This window comes from Gadus chalcogrammus, chromosome 11 (assembly GCF_026213295.1).
Source record: "Gadus chalcogrammus isolate NIFS_2021 chromosome 11, NIFS_Gcha_1.0, whole genome shotgun sequence".
Classification (NCBI taxonomy): Eukaryota; Metazoa; Chordata; class Actinopteri; order Gadiformes; family Gadidae; genus Gadus; species Gadus chalcogrammus.
Window position 1 is genome coordinate 1,931,059 of NC_079422.1, and position 27,006 is coordinate 1,958,064.

The 27,006-nt window shown below is 43.5% G+C and overlaps 2 protein-coding genes across 2 annotated transcripts; one reads left to right on the forward strand and one right to left on the reverse strand.

Moving 5' to 3' along the window:
- The first annotated feature begins 225 nt into the window (after positions 1-225).
- Positions 226-4,749, forward strand: LOC130391460 (tax1-binding protein 1 homolog B-like). Its single transcript, XM_056601608.1, has 2 exons — positions 226-3,221; positions 3,714-4,749. Exons 1-2 carry the CDS (start codon positions 3,184-3,186, stop codon positions 3,910-3,912), a joined length of 237 nt encoding a protein of 78 aa, XP_056457583.1. The 5' UTR covers positions 226-3,183; the 3' UTR covers positions 3,913-4,749.
- A 4,200-nt stretch (positions 4,750-8,949) lies between these two features.
- Positions 8,950-26,751, reverse strand: LOC130391459 (juxtaposed with another zinc finger protein 1-like). Its single transcript, XM_056601607.1, has 6 exons — positions 26,346-26,751; positions 24,917-24,989; positions 23,724-23,796; positions 11,641-11,748; positions 10,206-10,318; positions 8,950-9,475 (listed from the first exon to the last, which is right to left on the reverse strand). Exons 4-6 carry the CDS (start codon positions 11,678-11,680, stop codon positions 9,305-9,307), a joined length of 324 nt encoding a protein of 107 aa, XP_056457582.1. The 5' UTR covers positions 11,681-11,748; positions 23,724-23,796; positions 24,917-24,989; positions 26,346-26,751; the 3' UTR covers positions 8,950-9,304.
- Between the last annotated feature and the right edge of the window lie 255 nt (positions 26,752-27,006).

Sequence of the window (27,006 nt, forward strand, 5' to 3'; positions counted from 1 at the left end):
TACTGAGACGGCCGTCATGGTAGCCGATTACTTCCGTCCGATTACCGATACGGTCGTCATGTAGCCACCTAGCCGATTACGTCCGTTGGGCAGAATTAGTTTATCGAGTCCCGGTCGTCATGTAGCCACCTAGCCGATTACAACCGTCCGGCGGCAGAATTAGTTTATCGAGTCCCATTATGCTTGACACCCACATTGCTGCTTACAGCTATATATATATATTTTTTTTTTGTTTCTACTTTTTTCACATACCGTATTATTTGGCAGAATAAATATTTCAGAAAGATTCAGACTTCAATTGTTCTGTGTTGTCAAATTTCATTAGTGACTAAACTAATTCGGGGATGCACCACACCATTATGTTAACCTCTGTTCAAAGGATAGACTATTTTCAGACACAATAGAGAAATATCAGTGGCAGGCAGAAATAGGCCTAAACTTTATTTGGAAAGAGTGAGTTTATGAAACTAGCCTATATATTCTTTCATTTGCATTGATGGATTTATTTCTAAAATATTTTCCTTGAACTCACCCCAATATGTAGACTTGAATCCTACCAACTCTTACATTTGTTTAGCTTATTTATATATTTTTTAAAGAGGACATCCTGAAGACTCAGGAGAGGGAAGCAGGAGGTCTTAAGGCAAGTAAAGAAAAGAGAGTGAGCCAGAAAACAGGCCCTGATAGATAATAATAATAATAATAAATTTTATTTATAATGCACTTTATATTCAAGAATCTCAGTGCTTCAGAGAAAAAATAAAATAAAAAAAACTTTTTTATTTTTATTATTATATCAATATTAATATAAATAAATATAAAGAGAAAATTCGACTCTCTCTAGCTTTCAATTAAATCCTTTTACATTTGTTAGTTTTACAGTTTTTCTCAGTCGCTTTGGTACATTTCTCAGATCAGAATTGAAATTTGCAAAGCAGTAAGTGCCTTTCTCAAAACAATGTGTTCAAATAGCAAAACACCATGGATCAGAATGACAAGTCCTTGTGTCAATGTCTACGGATAAGACAGTCAAATTGCTTAGTCATGTTGTCAATATAACAGTGTACTCTGGAGGGATGTTCTGATGTAAACTATGGCTAAAGTTTTGAAGACAATTATTGTAAATTGTAAGTTACACCTTAGTGTATGTGGGAGATTGATTGGAGATTGGACAAGATTCACATTTACGCTTTGACTGTTTGTACTTTAATTTGTTGACAGACCATGTCATTGCTAGAAATGTGAACATAGGAAAATCTCCTTAGGGTAAACTGTACATGCATTGCTGTAAGAATTACAGTGCAGTCATCCTACAACTCCTGACGTTCCTGTCTGTTGGGCTACAAATTCTCAGACAATGTAACATTGTGTTGTGCTCCAGCTATATATATACTTGCCAGTTCATGGTTCAGGAGATGCACCTTTGAGCTATTCCAGTACTGGTTGATCGTTGGTTGATCTACCACTTCACAGATTTCCCTTCTTTAGGGAAAGTCAAGATTCAACTGGTAGCAATTGACCAATTCAGGACAGATTTAGAAAAAAGAACAAAAAAAAGAGTCTAATGCCAGTGTATAGAAATGTATAGAAATAGGCTTGACATATTATGACAACTTGTTCAACCATTTTGCATGTAAAGACTTATGCAATGAACTAATACCTAAATGTTGTGGGGGTGAGACTATTCCATAGAGACCATTACAATACATTTTGATCAACATGATATAAGCAATTGATAATGTATGAAAGAGCTTAGAATTGTACATAATCATGTGCATGGATGTACCAAAGCATTTGCAACGTGTTCAAATAAATGAGAAACTGTTTTTTTCATGTGCACAAGTGGCACACTGATGTGAAGATTGAACAGGTAGTTTTGAGAATTTCAATTCTGATCTGAGAAATGAACCAAAGCGACTGAGAAAAACTGTAATCCGACTGTACATTACTTTGAAAGGGTGAACCTCAGTTTCGTGATTTAGACCTCACTTGACCTCACTCCCGGAGGTCCACGGTGCAATGTTTTTTTTGACCACTGGGATGCTGACGGCGTTTCCCGGCATTTTTTTTCTTCCTTTGGCGGCCCTCAGTGAAATTTTGGGTTCCTAAATTGGCCCTCAGTTGTCAAAACTTTGAGAACCCCTGCTCTACTGTAATATGAATTAAAGAACCACTTTAAAGATGTGATGAAAAATCTTCGTCCTAGTGACGTCCCTGCAGCCATGTATTAAGGGCTGGTTTCCTATTCAAAGGCAGCCTGTGGAAATGCATGATTACCCCAGCTCACCTTGGGCCTATATAATTCATTAATGCAGCCATGGGCAATGCGATAAGATGATCCTCCTGTAGACCTGGTTGTTTTCTTTTCCGTAACCATTTCAGCGAGCCTCAGAGCCTGACTCATTACCTGCTATGGCTGCTAGAGCAACAGAGTAGGAGTAGGTTACCATGCCAGTGACGTAGCTGATTGTTGAAATCCAACATTGCGGCACCCTGTAAAACGTTCACCGTACAATTTAATCCCTTTTAGCAAGTCCAGCCCTTTTTAGCTATTGTACCAATGAGAAGGAAGACAATACATCTGTTATATCAACTAAACTTCAAATTTCAGTTCAGTTCATCTTTAATATCGTTTTCGTTATCGTTTCAACTTCAGATCAGCAACAATGTTTTTAACCACGTAACTATGTTAACAGTAGCCGGCTGGATCGCTTCTGGTCAGTGAAAGCCGTTCGCGTTCTTTCACCCGGGAATATCTTGACGCTTATTGTGACCAAGGATGTTGATCCAGTCAAAATTTTTCATCTTTGCGACTTGATTTTGCTCAGAGTAAAGACTGTATGATCAGCGTGTTTTTAGTTAGGTTTACCATATGAGGATGGTCCGGTCAGTTGTGCTTTTCTTTATGTCCACGCTTATTCCATTGACTTGTGTCCTACTTATGTAACAACATGGAGTGAATGTTTGTTTCTGCATACACTGTAATTAAAACAAGATGATTATGCAGCTTAGAATAGATTCATCATTGATATGTAATGAAACAATGCCTCCAATCATCATAATTTCTGCTCAATTGTGCAAAGTAAATGAGAGTACTGTGGACGATTTTTGAACTGGTTTCTTTGTGGTTCCCAGAGCAACGGTAATGAGCCGCCGGCAGCATACGACGCCCAGAGCCCCTTCATGAGCGAGGCCCAGAGCCCCTTCTGCTTTGAGCCCAGGTAACCCCCGCACCGGCCCTCTGTCTGAGCTGTGGCTTCACGCAGCAGTGTTGTACATGTCTAAAGTCCCCTCTGTCTTGCTGCTGCCGTTCATTTCCAGCAGGCCAACCAGTGCCTGAGACCTTTACCTTTTAATGCTCATCCCTTGTCTATTAAAGTCACAATGTGTCACATATCAACTAGCTTACAGCTTCAAGTAATCTTGACATATCTGTAGTCAATGCTTTTTAATAGTGATTTCAATGTTATCGATAAAATCACAAATCATTTCCTAAAATATAAAATGCTGGCCAGCCCCGTACCTCTTTGTTTACAAGAATGGTCTTGGACACAGCCCAAACCCCGCCCTCTCTCGCCCTCCAACCGGGAAGTGACAGTTAGAGCGGACACAACACTAAAATAGTTCCTTTAATTTGTGAAAATCAATGACCACCTTAACACTAGATCTCTTCCATCTTCCCCCATCGTTTGTCCTCTGTCCTCCATACGCAGTGTGGACATGAAACGCTGTCCACTCTGTGAGGTCATCTTTCCGCCCAACTACGACCAGAGTAAGTTCGAGGAGCATGTGGAGAGCCACTGGAAGGTCTGCCCCATGTGCAGCGAACAGTTCCCACTCGACTGCGAGCAGAAGATCTTCGAGAACCATGTACTGACGCACTTCGACGGCAACGTGCTTAACTTTGAGTAGACAATGGTTAAATCCCATCTGCTTGGCCTGTATATCTTCTCCGCTCAATCACATCAACTTCTCTTACCGCATGTTCTAGTGTGAAGATCTGCTCTTTAGGACCTTATAGTATTTTTGTTTTGTCTGCTGTTATCTTTGTTAGTTCGAAGGTGGTTTGACATAAAAAAACGTGAGATTGTATCTGACCTTCACTTATAACCCAGGGCTACTATATTCGGCGATGAGATGTGCAGATCTAAATAGGTTATTTTTAATGGTGCCTAAGTTCCTTCATTTGGGTATGACTTAATTAAGAGCTAAGACTGTTCTTCACTTGGTTCTGTCGTAGCTCTATTTTTTTCACTCGATTTTACAAATCAGGAAAAGAGGCAACATGTGTTTGTTTGCCAAACGTACATTGGACTCCATCTAACAAAACTCAAACAACCTCTTCAGATAGCAGCCTAGTGCACAATATGCAGGAGCGGAGAAGGAATTGCTTGTGTGATTACATTAACAAATTATTTCATGTGATGAAATCATATACTTTGTTTTTTCATATATGTAAACAATGATGTTGTTAAAAGCGTTGATGATTCATGTACACTCACATCGATTGTCTATCTTGGTCAACTTCGGATGTTTGATTTCATTAATTATTTCAGTAACCGTCTGGATGATGCCTTGCATCTATTTGGGTCTTTGGTGAATGCCAGGCTTCTGTTATTTCTTTCTGTTCTCTTCAGACTTCCAACGATAACTTATGTATTTTAAAATGTTTGATTTGTTTTTAGCAAGCTCCATGTATTGCTTATTAAAGAATAAAGTCTGTTCAAAAGTCATTGGTTTGTTTTCAAAAGCATGCTTGTGAATTTGAATTCATGCTTCAGAAAAAAATTCTTCATACTCAAAGTTAACAAGAAGCAGCTTTATTTTGAAAAATACAGTAAATCTAAAACAACCGATTGCATTGTAATTATCAAATACACGTGTGTGTATATATGTTATACAGTCCCACCGGACTCTCTCCCTCCCCATTTTTACTCCACTAACTCCTGTAATTCCATTATGCCATTTAAAAAAAAAAATAGTTTATACTTCTTTTTATTTGTGAGACAGGTAACACACAGCCATGACCTCCTCATGGCTGCGGACGCTGGACTACTCACCATCCTGATCCTCCTGGACCTGAGTGCAGCTTTTAACAGCATTTCCCAGACCATCCTCATCGACCGATTAGCCTCTCTTGGAATATCTGACACACCTCTAGACTGGTTTAAATCATATCTATGTGGACGTACTGAGTTTGTCCAACTCAAAAAATGTAGATCCCATTCTTCCTCCCTCTCCTCTGGTGTACCCCAAGGTTCTGTCCTTGGACCCCTCCTGTTCATTATCTATCTCCTCCCTCTTGGCCATTTTTTCCGTAGATATAATATTCAGTTCCATTGTTATGCAGATGAAACCCAGCTCTACTTGTCCACCAAACCCACCCCGACCCTCCCTCCCACCTCCCTCTCCGATTGCCTCCAGGAAATCAGATCCTGGTTCTCCCAAAACTTTCTGAAACTCAACTGTGAAAAAACTGAAATACTCTGTATTGGCACCAAATCCAACCTCTCTAAAATAAATAACTTATCCATCTCCATCTCCAAATTCATCAGTTTCCCCCTCTCCCCAGGTCAAGAGTCTGGGTGTCATCCTGGATAGCACCCTATCATTTCAGTCCCATATCAATAATGTCACTCGGTCAGCATACTTCCATCTACGTAACATCTCTCGCCTTCGCCCATCTCTCCCCCAACAGTGCTGAAATTCTGGTTCACACCCTGGTCCCATCGCATCTGGACTACTGCAACTCTCCCCTCTTTGGTTTACCTGCTAATTCCATACATAAATTACAACTTGTACAAAACTTGGCAGCCCGTATCATTACTAGAACCCCCTCCATCAATCACATAACACCTGTCCTGCAGCAACTTCATTGGCTCCCCATCAAATATCGCATCATTTACAAGATCCTGCTTCTCACTTTCAAGGCCATCAACAATCTTGCCCCTCAGTATCTTACCGAGCTTCTCCATCAAGACACCCACCAATTTTCTCAGATCGTCTTCCTCCATCCAGCTCACCCTCCCACCAGCTCGCCTGGTTACCATGGGGTCAAGAGCATTCAGTCGCTCAGCCCCCCACCTCTGGAACTCTGCCTCATGACATCCAACAGTCCAGGTCCATTAACACCTTCAAATATCACCTGAAAACGTATCTATTCACCCAAGACTACTCCCTTTAAGTCAGATGCATTCTTGGAACTAGAATGAACACGCTGTTTCTCTCTTGTACACTGTTTTATTATGTTTTTTTTTTTTTTTTTGTTGTTTGCTACTATGGATGTTTGATTTTGTAAGGTAACCTTGCGTGTCAAGAAAGGAGCCCATAAATAAAATGCATTATTATTATTATTCTCCCCAAAATACATGAAAAAATACTTTAATGCAATTAACGACAATACATTCACTGTACATAATATTTCAGTACCATAGATACTGTCAGTACAATACTTTGGCAATTCTCCTACACACAAATAGTATTTTAACATCAACGCCCATGCATTGACATTGGCGTTGAATAATCCATCAACGCCACTGTTTTTCACAAGACATTTGTAAGGTTATTTTGATTGTGTAGCATTTCTCTGGCAAACAGCTGCTCCGCACATATGGCACTAACCTAACAGACCAACGGGGGGACAGAGGCATGCCTCAACTGGGAAGATTCTTGAAGAAGGTAATGCTAATGAAGGTTACATAGATGTACAAAACCCCAAGTCAGTCCAAGACAATGAAATTGGCGCACAATCTCATCACACAGTTAAAAGGCTGTATAGAAAGGGTAGGACTGAAATGCAGTGTTTTATGATGAGGAACTTACAGAAGTTCCAAATGCAAAAATATTGGAGGTGGGTTGGGAACAGTCCAAAAGAGCTGCTCCCAATGACCTTGTTCCTTCGATAATCCTGGACCGGTTCATAATCTAAATACAGGAGATGTAGTCTAAACAGCCTGCTTATGTCTGGGCAATTGGTTAGAAAAAGTGATTAATTCTTACATAGAAATAAGATGTACTGCATACTTCTGGGAAAAAAGCTTGAAAGACTGTAAAAAGAAGAGTGTCAAAACCACAGACAGAATTGTGGCACCAAAATGCTTAAATTGTCTCCTGAGGTCATCTTCTGGTACTAAATAACAAGACTTCTTCCCCTAAGAAGTACAAAAGTATGAAAAAAAAAAAAAATCCGTTAATGCTTAGGCTCTATAGAGACATCTGCATGGGAACCATGAACAGCAGTGTGTTCTCCGAGCCCTTCTTTGTGGCCATGCTAACTAAACCTCCACACCAACCGCTCCTTGTTCAAAGTTCAAGTTCAAAGTTCAAAGTACTTTATTTGTCATTGCCATAAAGACAACGAGACAGTAGAGGCAACCAGACTTACACAGCTAAACAATAACAAACAACAATTAATAAATAGATTCACAAATATCATACACAAAATAACAATACAAACAAAAAAAGCAACATATCTCCACATCTCCATCGTTCTGGTGATGAACTTATAAATATATCAAATAATAAAAAGACCCAAACATATAACGATAAATATAGCTGTGAGCAGCAATGTGGGGGGTCAAGCAGAATGGGACTCAATAAACTAATTTTGCTGGACAGACGTAATCGGTTAGGTGGCTACATGATGATATTGGCAAATGGTCATCACAATGAAATTACATCGAAGTTGCTTTGTAAGGGCCGGAATATCCTTGCTGCTAACAACGCCCCCCTAGGCGTTGATGATGCCCAATTATTTGGGCATCATCAGGATAGGGTCATAAGACTATGAGCCAAGTTTGGTTTGGATGCATGAAGGCCTTGCAGAGAAATGAGCTCACTTTCTGTTAGACGTCCCCCTGAGGTCAAAGGTCACCAAATGGTTTGGATGACCCAATTTATGTCATGAGTCTATGTACCAAGTTTGGCTATGATATTTGAAAGAGATGCTGAGAACAGGCTTACTTCCTGTTTGGCGGCTTTGCCGTCAAGTTTGATTGGCTGTCACGGCGAAATGGTTTTGAATCTGAAAAAGCTGTTTGGCACTTTTGATCAGATATGGCAAGTTTCATGATGATTGGACATAATTTGTGTCCTGTGGATATGAGCTATTGATTTTGACAACTTTCAACCTGGCGGCCAAATTCTGATGTTGCCATTGGAAATATTTTATTAGCTACATGGGGCGGTCTGATAGTATCACCAGACATTTAAATTTAAATCAAAACGACTAAATAGGGTGCGTTGAACTCGGCTTGGATCAAGGAATCTACTGATACCTTGTTTGTGAGTATTGGATGAATGGGTCGAAAATTATAAACATGAATGCATGTCCAACTTTGACCTTTTTTCTCTTTACGAACAGTTCCAACAGGCTTTCGCCCACTTCATAGCACCGAAACAGCTCTTGTTAAAATAACCAATGACCTCCTCAGGGCTGCGGACGCTGGACTACTCACCATCCTGATCAAGTGCAGCTTTTCACCAAGGCGTTATATGGGCTGCCATAGACTCCCATTGAAGGATAATAATAATAATAATAGGAAAACATACGAAAACAATAGGTTGTCTTGAAGCTTCGCTGCTTTACCCCCAAATATGAATGTGCAAAAATACAAAACTTACCTCCAAATGAGCTCCAGTATTAAACCCAGAGCCTTCATGTGCATAAATAGCTTTTTTTGAGGAAACATATAAAAGAAAATATTTTTGATACCCAGAATGGTTTTAGAACACGTAATCAACCACTGTGATAAAGAATGAATGTAAGGGAATAAAAAGCAGATAGAAAGAGAGTGAGATGAAGAGAGAAGCAGTGGTCACACTTGTCAATCACAGGTACGATGTTGTCCATGAAAATTATGTGAACCCTGTGATCATGTGGTCAGATCTCGTTTCAACATAAACATGACAAGTTACAAATATAAATCAATTATGTTGATTCAGCTTATTTCATGTAGGCTATACAAATGTTTATTAATTTTTGATTATGAAACAAACTTGCAACATGCTTTCCTGTTTTATGCATTCAGGGCAGGGGGCTTACAGAGTTATCTGTTGTTACCAAATATTTAAGTGTGAGCCAAACCATATGCAACCCTGCCTATTCGATCAAAATGCGACCTAGATCTGATCTGAGAGTGCCCGAAAGCTAGGCCTTACCCATCCTGGAGAGATCTAATCACAAAAGTCTCACTTAAAAGACAAGCATAACCGAGGCCAGAGAGAGAAAGAGAGAGTTGGTTGCCTGTGGTGGCTGGTGATTTTGTGTCAGGTGGTTGCTGGTTCCACCTTCTCCACCTCACTGCTACATCTTGCAGATGATGTCAGCTGAGAGCGGCGGGTGGAAGTGGATGGTGTGATGCCGGAGGCCCTGAGACGCCTTATTGTTCTTCCCACAGTGGCACTTGAAAGGCTTGCGTGCCCTGATCTGGTTCCTGTGGCCGTTCTTCGCATGGTACTTGATCCCATTCACATTCTGAAGAGGAAGGCAAAGATGATGAATGAGGCCCAGGGGGGATTGTATTTCTCACCTGTAACTGTGTGTTCATGATCAAAGTACAAGCACACAGTTCACCTTTGTTTACAGAAGGAACTTTACATGAGTGCAATTCTAATATACTCAAATGGCCAGCTAAGAAGAAGTGCCTGTCTGAGGTGTCTAATACAAAGATGACAAAGCCCTTGTAACTTTAACAGAACATTATAGTGTGCAGGGGGGTGTGGTGGTGGTGAGGGTGTTTGGCTCCAAGTTAAAGGTCCCGAGTCCTGCAGTCTGTAGGGTAAACAGTGAATGTGCTCCTTGTCGATCAGTAGTGCCAGTGCTGACCTGAGCTTGTGTCCTCGCCCAGAACCATGTCAGCCATACAATTTTCTCAAGCTGCACATCTTTTATTCCGACCACACACCCTCAGATTTGAATGAAAAATTCAGTAAAATCTATAAATCATTGGAGTGTACTCATTTTTGCCTTTGTGTTGACATGCTGTAATGCTCAACTAACACCAAGTTTTCCACTAGGAGCAGCTTGGTGTCTATTTGTGTCTCCACTTGGCAGTGAGGCGGTGATGGGGGCTTTGGAAGGGGGACAGCGCTCTAGATGAACTAAGGCTTTGTATCGAAGATAGTATCAAGAGGGAGAGACAGTGGTCTGCCTTGTATCTCTTGTTGTAGCCCGGCACGGGGCAGGCGAATGGCTTCTCATCTACCCCGTTCATGCCCATGGAGCCGAGGATGGTCTCAGAACTGATGGCGCTCTCCATGGTCCAGGACTCGTTGCTGTCTGAGTCCTTGTAGTCCATCTCCTCATCACACTCGCTACCTGTGGGGGGGATGTTGGCGTGTATTGACACCAGGTGTGCATGAGTGAGTGCAATGATGTGTTAGTGAGTACAATAGCAACAGACAGCAGATAAAACATGTGGCTCTTTGGTTTTGTTTAATGATTGTATTGGTTGTTAGCAGAGAGAAGGTAAAGCCTCCTGCTAATAATCCTTATCCATGTTGGGCATGGCTCGTCTCTGTGTTCCCAGGTTCCCTACTTCCTCTGGGGCCTGGGGCCAGAGAGAAACCTAAATCATTAAGCCCTACTTCCTGGAGTCCTGGGGAACAGTTGAATCGTGTAATCATTATTAAATAAGCTTGCATGACTATCAAAACGCTGAAGGGCAAATTAACATTCCATAAAAAGCTTGACAAACATAGACATGGGAAAATGTACTCCCTACGTTGCTCTCATGAGAATCTCCTTATCCCCTGTGGCATTCCCCACTACCAGACAACCTGCCTCTTCCATAGTTAAAGGATTTGGACTATTAAGAACCGATACATTTTTGAGATTGTCTATGTCCAGATGTAAGTCAGCTATGACTGTTGTTAAACTCTCCCCATCTCGCTGTGTAGACAAGTTCATACACAGCCATAAATGCAATTATTGCAGTAACAACATTGACTACGCAACAATATACAAGAGTATGCACAAGTGGAGTTTATCGGCCCCACAGATCAGTGGATACACACTGACAGACAGTTTGTGTGTTAGGGAAAGGCAGGCCGCCCAATCAATGTGGGCATCTAGAGGACTTATCAGTGACCCCAAACGACTGTGAGGTGACGTGATCAGGGTATTCTCCAGGCTAGCCATGGAAGTGGGAAGTGGGGGAAAAGTGAAACTTGTGTCAAGTTGACATTGCGTTCGTACAACAGGGAATCAAGCACTAATTTGGATTCAAAAGCATTTTCTGCATTCCAATCAGTAAAGAAACACCCCCTAGTAGATTTACCATTGCAATTTATTGAAATATGGCTCTGCTGGCCTCAGTTTCTAAGTCTGTGAGCATGCATACGCTTCAACACAGAATTGAAAACATGTAGCATGGGTAGTCCGTATACACGTGGAAAAGTCAAGATACTGCTATGGGAGCTGCTAAACACTGGAATATAATGGATGGCAATGGGGAGAGAGAGAGAATTAGAGAAAGATAAAGAAAAAGAGAGAGAGACAGAGACATAGAGGTAGAGAGAGACAGACAGACGGATTGACAGACAGAGAGAAAGAGAGAGACAGAGAGAGAGAGAGAGCGGCAGAAAGAGGGACAGACAGAGGGAGACAGAGAGAGAGAAACTATTCTCTGTCCTAGTTACCTGTCGGGGTACTGCTGTGGTAGGAGGAGGAGGAGTTCATGGGTGGGGTGACTGGTTGCCGCTGGCGTGCCGGGTGTGTGGAGGCTCCGAGTCAGGCCTTCCCCAGCGCTGCTCAAGGAGAGGGACAGCTTGGGCTGAGACTTCTTCTCACAGTCTGGTTCTCTCGCACCGCCTTGATCATGAATATGCCAAGCCGGGGAGTTATTAAGGTGAGCCTGGGAGATTCTATCCAACTTTAGGATCTCTTCTCCAGCTGTCTGCCCTTAAGAGACACGGTGCAGTCTCTAAGGATAAGTCTGATGGCAGCAGCCGGATAGGTCTAGAGGTGAGGTTGTTTGACGCCTTACCGAAAGCTTTTCGCTGTGGAGTCTGTGCAGTATATCTTTAGACATCGTCAAGCCTAACCTATACCGGCTCCTTAAAGGTAGGGGCTCCAGTTTGGAGAAACAGCAAGAGTAGGCTTCCTTCCAAAGCCACTCCCCCAAAACACGTGACTAGCTCGCTAGCTTTAAGTCTACCAGCCTTGTGGAAGACTCTGCTCATGGTATTTAGTTCCCGGGCAGACTTGCATGTAGTATCATTCGGCCCGAACAAAAGACGAAAATTGAACCTAGGGTCTTTTTCGGCATGAAGACCCATAGAATAAGCCCTCCAGACACTATTTTTCGTTAATTATCGATTAAAGAGCTTGCCCACGAATGCCCGGATCAATGTAACAGCCCAAATGGCTTCCATGTTATTGGCTAGGGTCAGTGTGAACGCTTCCAAATCGAAATTTATTAACCATTAATATTGCTCAAAATAGTACCAAACCTCTGCAGTAGCATGACTAGGGTCCCAACACATAAATCAAAGCATTGAAATTTGAAAACATAGTTACCTGTGCCTTACCGGTAGGTACATGTTTCCAGGAAGTCCACAGAAGTCGATTACCGGCTACCGTAAATAATATAATCGAGGCGCCAAATAATTGTAAACAGCCAAGTATAAAGAGGGGAGATTGTTGAGTTTAATTTCTTAGCACCTCCATTATATTATTTACAGTATCCGGTAATGAACTTCTGTGGACTTCCTGGAAACATGGACCTACCACTTACTTAGTTGTTGATGCTTCGTTTTATGTGCAGGGACGCTAGTCATGCAGAGGTTTGGTGCCAGTGGCGGTTCTACATCCAGTTACGCCCCGGGCAAGATTTCCTCCAAGCGGGGGGGGTTTGTATCATGACCCTACGGACTTCAGTGGGGGTTTCATTCCGTCTGTGCACAGCACCTTCTCAACGAGCAGGTGTGCGCCTGCAGCCAGAGGGGGCGCCAATATACCAATTCCCCACACAATGTTATGTACTTCATTGAAAACCGCTTTGCGGCGCGTTTCTATTTTTTACTGCTCGTGGCACCCACCATCCGATTTGGCGCCCCACACAAATATGGTGGCCCGGGCGGCTGCCTGGTTCGCCCATGCCTAAAACAGCCACTGTTTGGTGCTAATTTGAGCAATATTAGCGGTTAAAATTGTTTTGATTTGGAAGCGTTCACACTGACCCTAGCTAATAACATGAAAGCCATTTCGGCTGTTACATTGCTCCGGGCATTCGAGGGCAAGCTCTATATTCGATTATCAACGAAGAAAAGTGTCTGGGGGTCTTATTTTATGGTTCTTCATGCCAAAAAAGATCCTGGGTTCAATTTTCGCCGGAATTACACTTTAATACAGGCCTGCGTCAGTCACATACCTTTATTTTTCCTTTTTTTGTTCATGGCCTTTAATTTATTAATTGCTGTGTCAGGATGTTGAGAACTTCAAGAAATATGTCAAAAAAATCTTCTAAAATGAATTGCCTACCCTAGATTTAATAACATGAGGCATCTAAAATAATCCCATTAACCCTCATAGGGTGTTCGTGTTTTTGTTACACAGGAGGTGCTGCTGGGTCTGGTGGACCCATTGCCTTTTAATTCAACATACTCAAGCTTTTTTTTTTAAATACTCACCAGATGGTTACTTCATCCCAATTGCAAGTAATATAAATTCAATTCAATTTTCTTTATTTCGCCATGTACACAGGTACTAGGAATTTTGAATGGTATTCTCCATGCAGGCTGGAGCATAACAAATAGAACATAGAACAGAACAAAGGGACAAGACAGAACAACAATACAAGAAAGTACCAGTATGACCATGGAGGTAGTGCAATAATAATAATACAACAACACATATGTTAAATTTGTTCACTTTACCTTTGTTAAATCACATTTATGAATAGAGGTGCCACTCGTTTTTGTTTCTATTTGTATTAAAATGCAACAAAATAAGGAAATGCCTCATAAAACAGGCTTAACTGTGTAGAATGTTGGTGTATTTTAGTGTCTCTCTTATTGTTCACATTTCTAGTCTAGGAACAGGCCAGGGCCTCTCATACTGATACAAGGTGTTATCCCCAACATTCTGCCATTGTTATGTCTCAGGGTTGAACCTGGTCCTCCGGGACATGGCCAGGGCCAAATACCTTATCAAGGCTGAGAGTGCGTCTGTTCACGTGTTATTCATCTATCCCCTTTATGTATTATACTCGCCCCAACTCTTTGGTTCGACGAGAAGAGGGTTCGTCAGCCAAGGAACAAGTCATCGACCACCGGGTCCACTATAGATTATTCAACCTAAGTCTGTATCTCGCTGTATTACATCCTGGAATAAACCATCTATTCAACCCTCTAAACCAACCTGTCAAGCTGCTTTGATTTCGACTTCAAGAATTACTACTACGACTGAAAATACACAACGCAGAGTCTGTCCGAACAGTTTAGAAATAAGCTGAAATCTAACATTTGGTGCCGTGACACCGTCTTGAAGAGAGAGGAGTGAGAAGACGATTGCCTCTGAAGATTGCCCTGTGACCGAGAAGAGCGCGCGCCCTGCCTGGAAGACGTCTGATCAACGCCTGACCTGCCGAGGGACCCGCATCCACAACGCGGCTGAACCAGCGCATCTCCATGCACCACGTGGGAATCAACGGTGACTGAATCTCATTCCACACTCTTGACCAAGGGAAAAGAACAAGAAAGTAATCTTAAATAATCTACACACACATAACTGTGATTATTATTATTTGTTTTACTATTAGGCTGCACTACATTTGCTGAGTAATGAAGTTGTGTCATTAAGAGCTTGACGAAGTGAGAACCTGTATTAGTGTTTAAGAGCTCAATAATCACTGAATATACGCTGTATGACTGGGAAAGACACGTGTATCTGGGTTAGATTCCTAGAATCTGGGTTAGATTCCTAGAGTCTGGGTTAGATTCCTAGAATAGGTGTATCTGGGTTAAATTCCTAGAATCCGGGTTCGATTCCTAGAATAGGTGTATCTGGGTTAGATTCCTAGAATCTGGGTTAGATTCCTAGAATCTGGGTTAGATTCCTAGAATATAAATTCATCTTTGCTAGTTTGTCAATGTTGATACGTGTCCTGAATATAACTTAAGACGTTTGGTTTGCTCAGGGGTTTTGTCTTACAACTTCAGACAAGGAGTGAAACCGTATTTGTATTGAATTCACTGGTGAGGTTACATGAATCGCTAGAGTTTTTTTGTTTGTGCTATGTTGTTTTGATCCCCGCCGAGGAATCACATATTGTTTTTGATCCCCGCCGAGGAATCACATATATTGTTTTATATTGAAGAAGGAAAAAGTGTGCCATCATCTGTTGTTGGCATACCGAGCTCCGTGGGAGGCGTCTATTTGTTTCTTTCTAAGCAGCGATTGGTCGCTAGTTTTAGTTACTTTACAGATAGAAAAAGATAGAAAAATGCCGAAAGGTAAAGGCAGGAAGAAGGAAGAGCAGGAGGAAAAAGATGGCAATCAAAGTCAAAGTCCCAATGCATCCGAACGAAAAGAATTCTTCAAAATTCTTTTGAAGTGGAGGTTAGAGAGATTGATATTTATTCAATTAGTGAGACTCTGTCTAGATTCTTCAACGACAGACATGATTTGCAAGGAACCGAAAATAAACTTCGCCTAACATATGAGATAACGATGGACCCCCAAACTAAACGCTGGCCAAAGGAATCGATCTGGATGGTTTTCAAAGACTGGGTCAAGAAGACTAGACGAAGTGAACCAGTTGGGTTGTTACTATTGTCTCAGTGTAAGCGCTACTTTATCAAGCATGTCAGCAACAAAAAGAGAGATGAATTGGAAAAGACCACTGCTCACTATGAAGATGCTCTGGGAAAGACAAGAGAGCAAGTCAAACTGCTTGCCGATGAAATTCGTTTGTTAAAGGATGAATTGACTCGGGAGAGAGACCTACACCAGACGCTAGTCAGAGAAGGACTGATAGCGGCCCGCCCCCTCGACTCAGGGCCCCCAAGGGGGGGTGACCAAGGCAACGGAGGAGGAGTTTTGGGAGTCTATGGTCGCATGTACCCCACACTGCCATCGTGTGGCCCAGATGGGGAATACATCTTCCCGATGCAGCCATCATCGCCACCTGGTGGTTTACAGGAGTCAAGACACAGTGTTCTCTCAGCCGTCAACAGCTTTATAGGCGAGTACCCGGTCATCTGCAGTACCCCCCAAGTGCCACGGAAGGGAAATCCATCTGCCCCACCTGACTATGCTAATCATGATGCGATCCAGATCCCACAACAACAACAATTTTCCCCACAGCAATTTCCCCCTGTTCAACACACTCTGTGTGTTTCTAAACAATTTCCCCAATTCTCCCCTGTCACACCACATTCCTCCATCCCACAACAATTTCTACATCCGAACCCCCCAATACAACAATTCTCCCAGGTGAGGCCTGGAGCAGTGACTAAGAATGAATCACGCATTGGAGGATTTGATGACAACATACAACCGCACTGCAGCGTGATGGGAGGCGCAATCACATCACACATCAAGACCACATCCAAGGAAGAGGAGAGTGAAGAAGAAGACAAAGAGGGAGAGCGTCATCGCAAGTCTGCCCACAAGAGGGCAGTGAGCATTGCCTGTCTGAACAAGGTTGATGAGGAAGACGAAATAGTTAACCTCAGGCCCTTGAAGAAGATAGAAAGCGCTGAGGGACGCACAATCCTCTATGAACCCTCCAGCCCGAAGAACATCGAAAAATGGAGTGCGGATATCGAGCACCCAAAGAGAGCAGGCCTACAGCCATGGATGAAACTGAAACAACTGATGCTTCTGTACGAACTCCACCCCTACGATGGGCTTGCCATATTGTTCAAACACCTGAGCAGCACTGAGCGCACCCAGATTCGATACGATGTGGAAGATGCCATAGGAGAAGACGGCATGAGACCAGAGAAGGGATGGGAGGCCATAAAGGCGTGGATCCAAAAGCACTCCAAGGCACAGGTCAACTGGACAACAATCACACGTTGTTTGCAGAAGGAAGACGAGAGTCTGGACCAGTTCAACGAGCGCTTCTTCGAATGTTATTTGCTGCACTCAGGCCAAACTGAATATGATATGGACACCATCGACCAGTCACAGGACTTGCCTTTGAAGACCATGTACCTCCAGCAGGTACTGCCGGAGATCCGAAGGGGAGTAAAGTCAAGGTTTCCCGGCTGGGACAACCGAAGCAGCACAATGGCAGAGATCAAGGAATTCGGAGAAAAGGTGGATCGAGATGAAGAAGTCAGAATTCGATTCCTGGCGGACGAGAAGAAGGGAATGGCAAGGGAACGAGAAAGATTCCCCCAGCCCAACAGGGAACGAGAAAGATTCCCCCAGCCCAACAGAGACAGAGAAAGATTCCCCCAGTTCGACAGGCAGAGAGTACCTCGACCATGCCACAACTGTGGACAAACTGGACACTGGATAAGAGAATGTAAAGCCCCTCTAAAGATGTCCCGTGAGCGCCCCAACGAGAAACCAGGGAACGAAAACCGCTCAGACAAAATGAAGGAACTATTGAAGAAATTACAGTCGCAGAGTGGTGAAGAACTCAGCCGCATATACGATTCAATGACGGAAACCAACAATAAATGACTAGAAACCCCCTCTCTTCGTGCCATCGCCGCGGCCATCCGACAAGACAAAAACAGCTTCTACGTAACTGCTTTACTTGAACACCAATTTGAAATTGATTTCTTGATTGACACGGGTGCCGAATTCACTACTATCCCACTACGACTTTTGAAATCCCTCCACCTCCCCATGTCAAAAACAAAGAAGATGGCCCGCAGCGCCGGAGGACACTGCCTCCAGCTTTCACAAACAAATCCCATCAACTTTGCTGTTGGACCGACCGAGATAACAATTCAGCTGTGGACAGGAGAAGAGATCCAGGAAGCCCTTCTAGGGATGGATGTGCTACTATGCATGGATGCTAGCCTCGATTTCAAGGATGGAGAGGTGACAATGAATATAAGGAGCCTCAAGAGGGAGGACCTCCAGGACCACCCCGTCTGGGCAAAGGGAAAGACCGACTGTGGCTTGTTGGTCATGGAACCAGTGAAGTTAACAGGAAAAATTCCTCCATGTGTCAAGCAATATCCACTCAACAGAGCTGCCGTGGATGGACTGAGACCAATCATAAAAGACCTGAATGACCAGGGAATCATCTACAAGACTCAATCACCCTCTAACGCGCCGGTGTGGCCTGTGAAGAAACCAAATGGTTCATGGAGACTGACAGTGGATTATCGTCTGGCGAACCAATGCATCACACATCTGAGCCCTGTGGTTGCCTCCGGCGATCAATTCCTGCAAGACATCACACCAGCGCACAAGGTCTTCACAGTGCTTGATGCAGTAAACGCTTACTGGTCAGTACCGTTGGCCACTGAGTGTCAAGATTGGCTGGCTTTCACCTACGATGGATGTCAGTATACCTGGGCTAGACTGGCTCAGGGACTTGCCTCGGCCCCCACCATCTATCACCAGGCCTTGCGACGACACCTGACCCTGCCAGAAGCCCCCAAAATGACATCAGCAGTCATCACGTACTTGGACGACATCCTAATTGCCTCGGAGACCGAGGAAGAGCACGACAAAGACTTAAGGGCAATGATTGACTATCTCCATGTGAAAGGTCACAAATTGAGCTACGACAAGGCACAAATGTCTCAACCAGAGGTAATTTACCTTGGACAGAAAATCTCACAAGGCAAACGGGAAATCACCCACGACCGCACTGCAGCAATAAGGAAAACGCCAGAACCCCGAACAGTCAAAGAACTACGAGCATTCTTGGGAGTATGCAACTACAACAGGAATTGGGTGGAAAACTACACTGAGATTGCCCAACCCTTGAACGACTTGCTGAAAGGACGACCAGACTCCAGGGATAAGATCAAGATGGAAGACGAAGCACGAAAAGCTTTTGAGGAGTTGAAGCAACATCTGTGCGAAGCACCAGCGCTAGGACTTCCAAATGTCCACAGACCCTTCACACTCTTCGTCAACGAGTACAACGGGTTTGTGACGTCAGTGCTGGCACAGGAACACGGAGGACTATTGAGAGCGGTGGGTTACTATTCTACAAAATTGGATACGACAGCCTTGGGCTTTGGTCCATGTTTGAGAGCGGTACAAGCTGTGTACCTCTCCATCCAGCTGGTGAACAATCTTGTGCTGGATCAGCAACTCTCCATCCGCTGCCCACACTCTGTCAACGCCCTGCTGGCCGGTAGGAAAGTACCATGCGTCTCAGACAGCCGATGGGGGAACTGGCAAGCCGTGCTGGAATCTCCTAACATTTCACTCCAGAAAGCATCAGTCTCAAACATCTCCACAATGATCGCCCCCACGGATGCAACGAATGAAGTGGAGGACCATGTGTGCGAGGACTTGGTAACCCTGATGGAAGAGGGGCACTTCGTGAAGGAGGACCCTCTCCACAACCCGGATCTGGTCTTGTTCACCGATGGTTCCTCCCTGGTCGAAAATGGGATCCGTGGAGCGGGATACGCGGTTACAACAGAGCACGACGTATTGGAATCCGGATCAATGGACCCTGGAACGTCAGCACAGCAAGCAGAACTCAAAGCATTGACCCAAGCACTCAAAATTGCAGAAGGGAAGTCTGCCACAGTCTATTGTGACTCCCGATATGCATTGGGTGTTGTAATGGATTTTGGCATTCTGTGGAAACAACGTGGTTTCGTAACGGCCAAAGGCACACCAATCAAGAATGGCGAGCTGGTTGCAGAACTATTGGATGCTATGCTACTTCCCAGAGAATTGGCGGTAGTGAAGGTAAAAGCACACACAAAACTGGAGACGCACGAAGCAAGAGGCAACGCCCTGGCAGATGCGGTATCCAGAACAGCCGCAAGACAGAAAGACGAAACGGAAAACGACAATGGCAAATGTATGAGACTGAAGAAAACGGAGCAACCTACAACAAAGGAGGAACACAAGGAAAGCTTGAAAAGCATCATGGAGATGCAAGACGCCGCGAGTCGAGAAGAAAAATGGACATGGATTGAGAATGCAGCAAAACTCCACGACGACAACTTATGAAGACATGGGAACAGAACTGTTGCACCACAGAGCCTACTGCCATATCTGGCGACGCAGATTCATTCACTCGGGCATGTGGCCGTGGAAAAGATGCGTCACAGGTTTGGGCAAGTCTGGTGGTCACCCAAATTCAATGCTGCGGCAAAAGACATTGTGAGGAGATGTGCTACATGCCTCAAGAACAACCACGACAGGAAAGTGAAACTGCCAATGTTGAAAGTCCCCGCACCACCGGGTCCTTTCCGATGCTTACAGGTAGACTACATCACACTCCCTCCATGTAAAGGATATCGAGAAGTCCTTGTGGTCGTCGACAAATTCTCCCGCTGGATCGAAGCATACCCAGTCCGACGGGCAACAGCTGCAAACACAGCTAAAGTGCTAGTCAAAGATTTCATTCCACACTACGGGCTGCCCGATCAGATCTGCTCAGACAATGGAACCCATTTCACCGGAGCGGTCTGCGCCGAGGTGAGCCGTATGCTGAACATAACATGGTCCTTCCATTGTCCGTACCACCCCCAATCGTCAGGGCAGGTGGAACGAGCCAACAGGACACTGAAGGAGCGATTGGCGAAGATGCACCAAGAAGGGACTCCATGGGTAGACGCGATGCCCATCGCCTTGTGCAGCATGAGAGCTACATTCAACAAAGACGTGGGACTGTCCCCCTACGAGGTCGTGTTTGGCCGATGCTTCAGTTTCCCAGGCTCTGTTGACTTGCGGACTGCAGACGTCCACCTGACATCGGACACACTGATGAACTACTGCATCCAACTCTCCGAGGCTCTCCAGGTGACATCAAACCAGGTCAAGGAAGCTTGGGCAGAGCCCCCAGAAGGAGGACACTCGTTAGTGCCAGGACAATGGGTTATGATCCACAAACCACAACGATTAGCATTAGAGGCTAAATATGAGGGGCCATACCAAATTCTATTAGTTACTCGATCCGCTGTTCGTGTAGCTAAGAAGACGAAGTGGATACATGCAAGCCACTGCAAATTAGTTGATTCACCGACTTGGAATGACGCTCGTTAGATTTGGCACGCAATCTAACTGATACGGGGTGAAGAGTAGGGAGTGTTTGAGTGTTTGTTATTTTCATTCCTTTATTTTCACGAGAGGTTAGTTTCGGAAGATGCTAGGACTTTTGTCACCACCTCTCTAAGTTCATGTTGGTTCCTTCTTGACACAACTGCTCAGCTTTAGAACTTTTTGTTTGTTTTGTTTTATTTTTGAACAAAGGTTCAATCATTCATTCATTCACACAAGGTTTATTGAGAACTATGATGACTGATTACTGATTACTGATATAACCATTTTCGAATCAAGCGATTTATTTTTGTAAAATTTTTATCTGTTTTGGTTTAATCATGTGTAACCTAATGAGTTTGTTATTTTCTTTATTATCGCCCCAACTCTTTGGTTCGACGAGAAGAGGGTTCGACAGCCAAGGAACAAGTCATCGACCACCGGGTCCACTATAGATTATTCAACCTAAGTCTGTATCTCGCTGTATTACATCCTGGAATAAACCATCTATTCAACCCTCTAAACCAACCTGTCAAGCTGCTTTGATTTCGACTTCAAGAATTACTACTACGACTGAAAATACACAACGCAGAGTCTGTCCGAACAGTTTAGAAATAAGCTGAAATCTAACAACTGGGAAATAATCAACATCATTAGAAATTGAACTGGTTGCATGTATATTGTGTTTTTCTGTCCATCATGGGTCCACACACTTGGCTGGTCCTACATCTGGCTGCTTGCGGGTTGTTCCTGGGGCTGGCTGCTTGCGGGTTGTTCCTGGGGCTGGCTGCTTGCGGGTTGGTCCTGGGGCTGGCTGCTTGCGGGATGGTCCTGGGGCTGGCTGCTTGCGGGTTGGTCCTGGGGCTGGCTGCTTGCGGGTTGTTCCTGGGGCTGGCTGCTTGCGGGTTGGTCCTGGGGCTGGCTGCTCGCGGGTTGGTCCTGGGGCTGGCTGCTCGCGGGCTGGTCCTGGGGCTGGCTACTCGCGGGTTGGTCCTGGGGTTGGCTGCTCGCGGGCTGGTCCTGGTTGCTCACGGGATGGTCCTGGGGCTGGCTGCTTGCGGGCTGGTCCTGGCTGCTCACAGGATGGTCCTGGGGCTTGCTGCTCGCAGGCTTGTCCTGGCTGCTGAAGGGCTAGTCCTGAGGCTCTTTTACGTTTCGGAGCTGGCTGATGCTCATCCTCCTCTTCAAACTCGGTGTCAGACTCTGAAATGTTATCCTCAATTTCCGAAACTATTTCCTCTGCATCACCATCAAAACCCTCTGTCTCTTCAAATATCAACTGTAGGGCAGTCTGAACAGAGAATCGCTTTGCCATCTTGATCAGTTGTGGAATGGAACCACGCTGACAGAGCTTTTTTGTAGTGTCAGGTCCCCAAGCTTGATAGTGTTGGGTGCTCCAATTTTGCAACCTTGTGCGGGAACAGTGGGTGCACACTGTGGGTGCTAACACCAAGGGCCCATTCACCTGCTTTACTCTTTCCCCCTCTCTCTCACACACACACACACACACACACACACACACACACACACACACACACACACACACACACACACACACACACACACACACACACACACACACACACACACACACACACACACACACACACACACACAGAGAGAGAGAGAGGAAGAAGGGAAAATGAGGGTGCACAGAACCTATGATTTCCACACTTAAACAGCTCCGGGTCCACTGGACCCGAACACCCTGTGTGTAATATAAATGTGATGGGGGGGTATACAGGGGGGGGTCATTGAAAATGTTTTCTGATTCATGTTCCTCGCAGAAAATGAGCCAAAGCCAATGAATCTTAGTTCAAAAAAATAATTATTTGTATCACTTTTATAAAGCTAAAAACTGAAAACGGGTCCCACAGACCCGAACACCTTATAAGGGGACACTTTTGATAAAAGTATCTGCTAAATGACTACAGTAATGAAGCTCTCTGGTTGGAGTGAATGTATCATTAGATCAGATCCCATGAAAGGAATATATAAGATTCATTGTTGCTTTTTCGTTTTTTTATAACGGATAGTTAAATTGTTTATCGTATTAAATGTTTGCCGTAAATGTTTGCCATAAAAATGAAATGTTCACACAGACATAGTTTAAGCAAAAGTGGAATTAACAAATTAAGTTGAAAGCACTTCAAGATGTTTTTGAACGCAGGGAGACAGTGGTAGACCCTTGTACCATGGCTGCTTACATTCGGCCTATACGACCCTGAGTCAAACACCATATCAAAGACCACTGGGATGAACCCAGGGCCCTTAACCAGTCATCAAACTTATTTATTCTGAGGAGTGCAACAGAGGAATCTTTAACTTAAATTAAACTGATTAAATGAGTAGCAGCATTTGAAGTAGATTGAAACCGGGCCTATCCTACCTCAATGCAACAGTTAAAATATTATCTTTTCATCCCACTTATATCGTCGGAATTGTAATAAGGATTTGTATAATCAAAGAGTAAAGTAATGCCAGCGCCCATACTTTCATATAAACAAATACATATGATTGTGCTGTCTTTATTTGTTGTGAAAGTGTGTTACTTATGAACGTGCAAGTTTACCTGTTAACATAGCTCAGGGCGACATAGGTAGGCTGCTGCTGCTCCTGCCTCTCCAGGAGACGGGGGACTGTGTCTGAAGAAGAGACAGAGAGGGAGAAGAAGACAAAAACAAGAAATGAGAAGAACAAGAAGAAGACAAGAACAATAAGAAGACAAAGAACAGCAAGAAGATGAAGAACAAGAAGACAAGAACAAGAAATCAGACGAACAAGAACAAGATAAGAACAAGAAATGAGAAGAACAAGACGAGGACAAGAACAAGAAATTGGAAGAAGAAGAACAACAACAACAAGACGACGAAGAACAAGAGCAAGACAAAGAACAAGAACAAGTGTGTAATATAAATGTGATGGGGGGTATACAGGGGGGGCTCATTGAAAATGTTTTCTGATTCATGTTCCTCACAGAAAATGAGCCAAAGCCAATGAATCTTAGTTCAAAAAAATAATTATTTGTATCACTTTTATAAAGCTAAAAACTTAAAACGGGTCCCACAGACCCGAACACCTTATAAGGGGACACTTTTGATAAAAGTATCTGCTAAATGACTACAGTAATGAAGCTCTCTGGTTGGAGTGAATGTATCATTAGATCAGATCCCATGAAAGGAATATATAAGATTCATTGTTGCTTTTTCGTTTTTTTATAACGGATAGTTAAATTGTTTATCGTATTAAATGTTTGCCGTAATTGTTTGCCATAAAAATGAAATGTTCACACAGACATAGTTTAAGCAAAAGTGGAATTAACAAATTAAGTTGAAAGCACTTCAAGATGTTTTTGAACGCAGGGAGACAGTGGTAGACCCCTGTACCATGGCTGCTTACATTCGGCCTATACGACCCTGAGTCAAACACCATATCAAAGACCACTGGGATGAACCCAGGGCCCTTAAACCAGTCATCAAACTTATTTATTCTGAGGAGTGCAACAGAGGAATCTTTAACTTAAATTAAACTGATTAAATGAGTAGCAGCATTTGAAGTAGATTGAAACCGGGCCTATCCTACCTCAATGCAACAGTTAAAATATTATCTTTTCATCCCACTTATATCCTCGGAATTGTAATAAGGATTTGTATAATCAAAGAGTAAAGTAATGCCAGCGCCCATACTTTCATATAAACAAATACATATGATTGTGCTGTCTTTATTTGTTGTGAAAGTGTGTTACTTATGAACGTGCAAGTTTACCTGTTGACATAGCTCAGGGCGACATAGGTAGGCTGCTGCTGCTCCTGCCTCTCCAGGAGACGGGGGACTGTGTCTGAAGAAGAGACAGAGAGGGAGAAGAAGACAAAAACAAGAAATGAGAAGAACAAGAAGAAGACAAGAACAATAAGAAGACAAAGAACAGTGCAGATGAAGAACAAGAAGACAAGAACAAGAAATTAGACGAACAAGAACAAGATAAGAACAAGAAATGAGAAGAACAAGACGAGGACAAGAACAAGAAATTGGAAGAACAACAACAACAACAACAAGACGACGAAGAACAAGAGCAAGACAAAGAACAAGAACAAGATGAAGAACAAGAAGACGATGAAGAACAATAACAAGAAGAAGACGAATAACAAGAACAAGAACAAGAAAGGAGAAGAAGGAGAAGAACAAGAAATGAGAAGAACAAGAAATGAGAAGAAGAGGAAGAAAAAACAGAGAAAGAACAAGAACAAGAAGGAGGAAAACATTAGGCCTTGAGCATGGTACTTTTTTTTAATCTTTCCAATGTGTTAAACAACCTCTAGGTTGCCAGGTGGGTGGTTCCTGTATCAGTGGACATATAAGGGGCTAAGAAACATCCATTGTGACAACTCAGTCCAAGGCTCAGTCCGATTTCATTGCTCATAGGCAAATCTCAGCCCTTCCCCTCGCTGTTGCACGTTCACGCACCATTGAACCATGTCCGAAACCATTGGCGTCAGTTTGGTTTGAAATATGCTGGGGACAGAGACGCATTGGAAGCGCATTTTTAGAAGTGCTGGGTACAATGAGGATGCACTCTTTTTTCTCTCTTTAGTGCCGGTAATGAAAGGTTCTGAAAGACGGCATAACAATGTAGCTAATTACTAAGGAATAAAATGTATACAAAATCTGTCAGGCACGTGTATGAAGAAAACGTTTTCAAAAAGCATCGGACATATGACCCACTATGTTCTGCTCCATGTATCCAATGTTGACAACGTGACATGATATGGCTAAGCTAACAACATAAACAAGAGGAGCTAGGAAAGGAATTTAACTGCGTGTTTAAGTTCAGAAGGGCCAAAGGTGTGGCTACACAAAGCACTAGAAAAGTCGTCAAGATTGAAAAAGAAAAAAATATTTGTTGCACAGCTGAACGCTGTATCACATCAGGAGCTGGCTGTTCTCAATTCACAACACGCATTCCATCAAAACTAGCTTAAATCAGGCATTCTGACCAAAACTCATGAACTCCCCCCCACAATTATTCCAGAATTCAAGCAAAGCAAGAATGACCAAAAGTCGCTTTGTGTCAACAAGAGACTGACTCCACCGATTATCAATTGCAAGTTAAAACAGCCGACCACTTGAGTGCAAAAAACACAAAAGACCTCGCCACAGCACCAGCAAATCTTAAGCAATAAATATCGCGTCTTACCTTTATTTATGTGGCAGTGGTCTGCAGATGCATCCCGTGGTGTAGCCTACCACATCCATTTAGTTCAACAGGTTATCGTTCTGATACTGTCCATGGTACTAGCAACCTGCTCTGGTGCTTCTTACCTATGCATTCAGGCTAAAATGACTTGATTGTCTGATGTCTCATCATCCCAGGCAAAGAGTATTGGTATTATTAGTAATGGCTACTAGCCAAATCGAAAAAATAACTTCACACAGTGTGTCTTTTTCCGATGTATTTGTTATCATTCGTAGCGTTGATCAGCAGAGAAATAATTCACCAAAGTCGTTGACGTCGCTTAGCAACCGAATACGAATGTAGTCTACAGCATTGAGAAGAACCAAGTAATAATTAAGGGATAATTTATAGAATGCCGGTCATTATCGGGAAAATAAGCCCCGACAGGGCAAACATAGGGTGACCAGATTTGAGTTTGTGAAAAAGAGGACACTTCGTCGCGGGGGGGGGGGGGGGGGGGGGGCAAAAACATGGGTATTTTTTCTTTAGTTCGTCCGTGAACTTACATTTACGTTTAGGCATGGCTGCAGACAGTGGCGATCCTAGGTCCAATTGCGCCCCGGGCAAGATTGTTGACGGGGGGGGGGGGGTTGTGTCGTGAGCCTACGTACTTCAGTGGGGG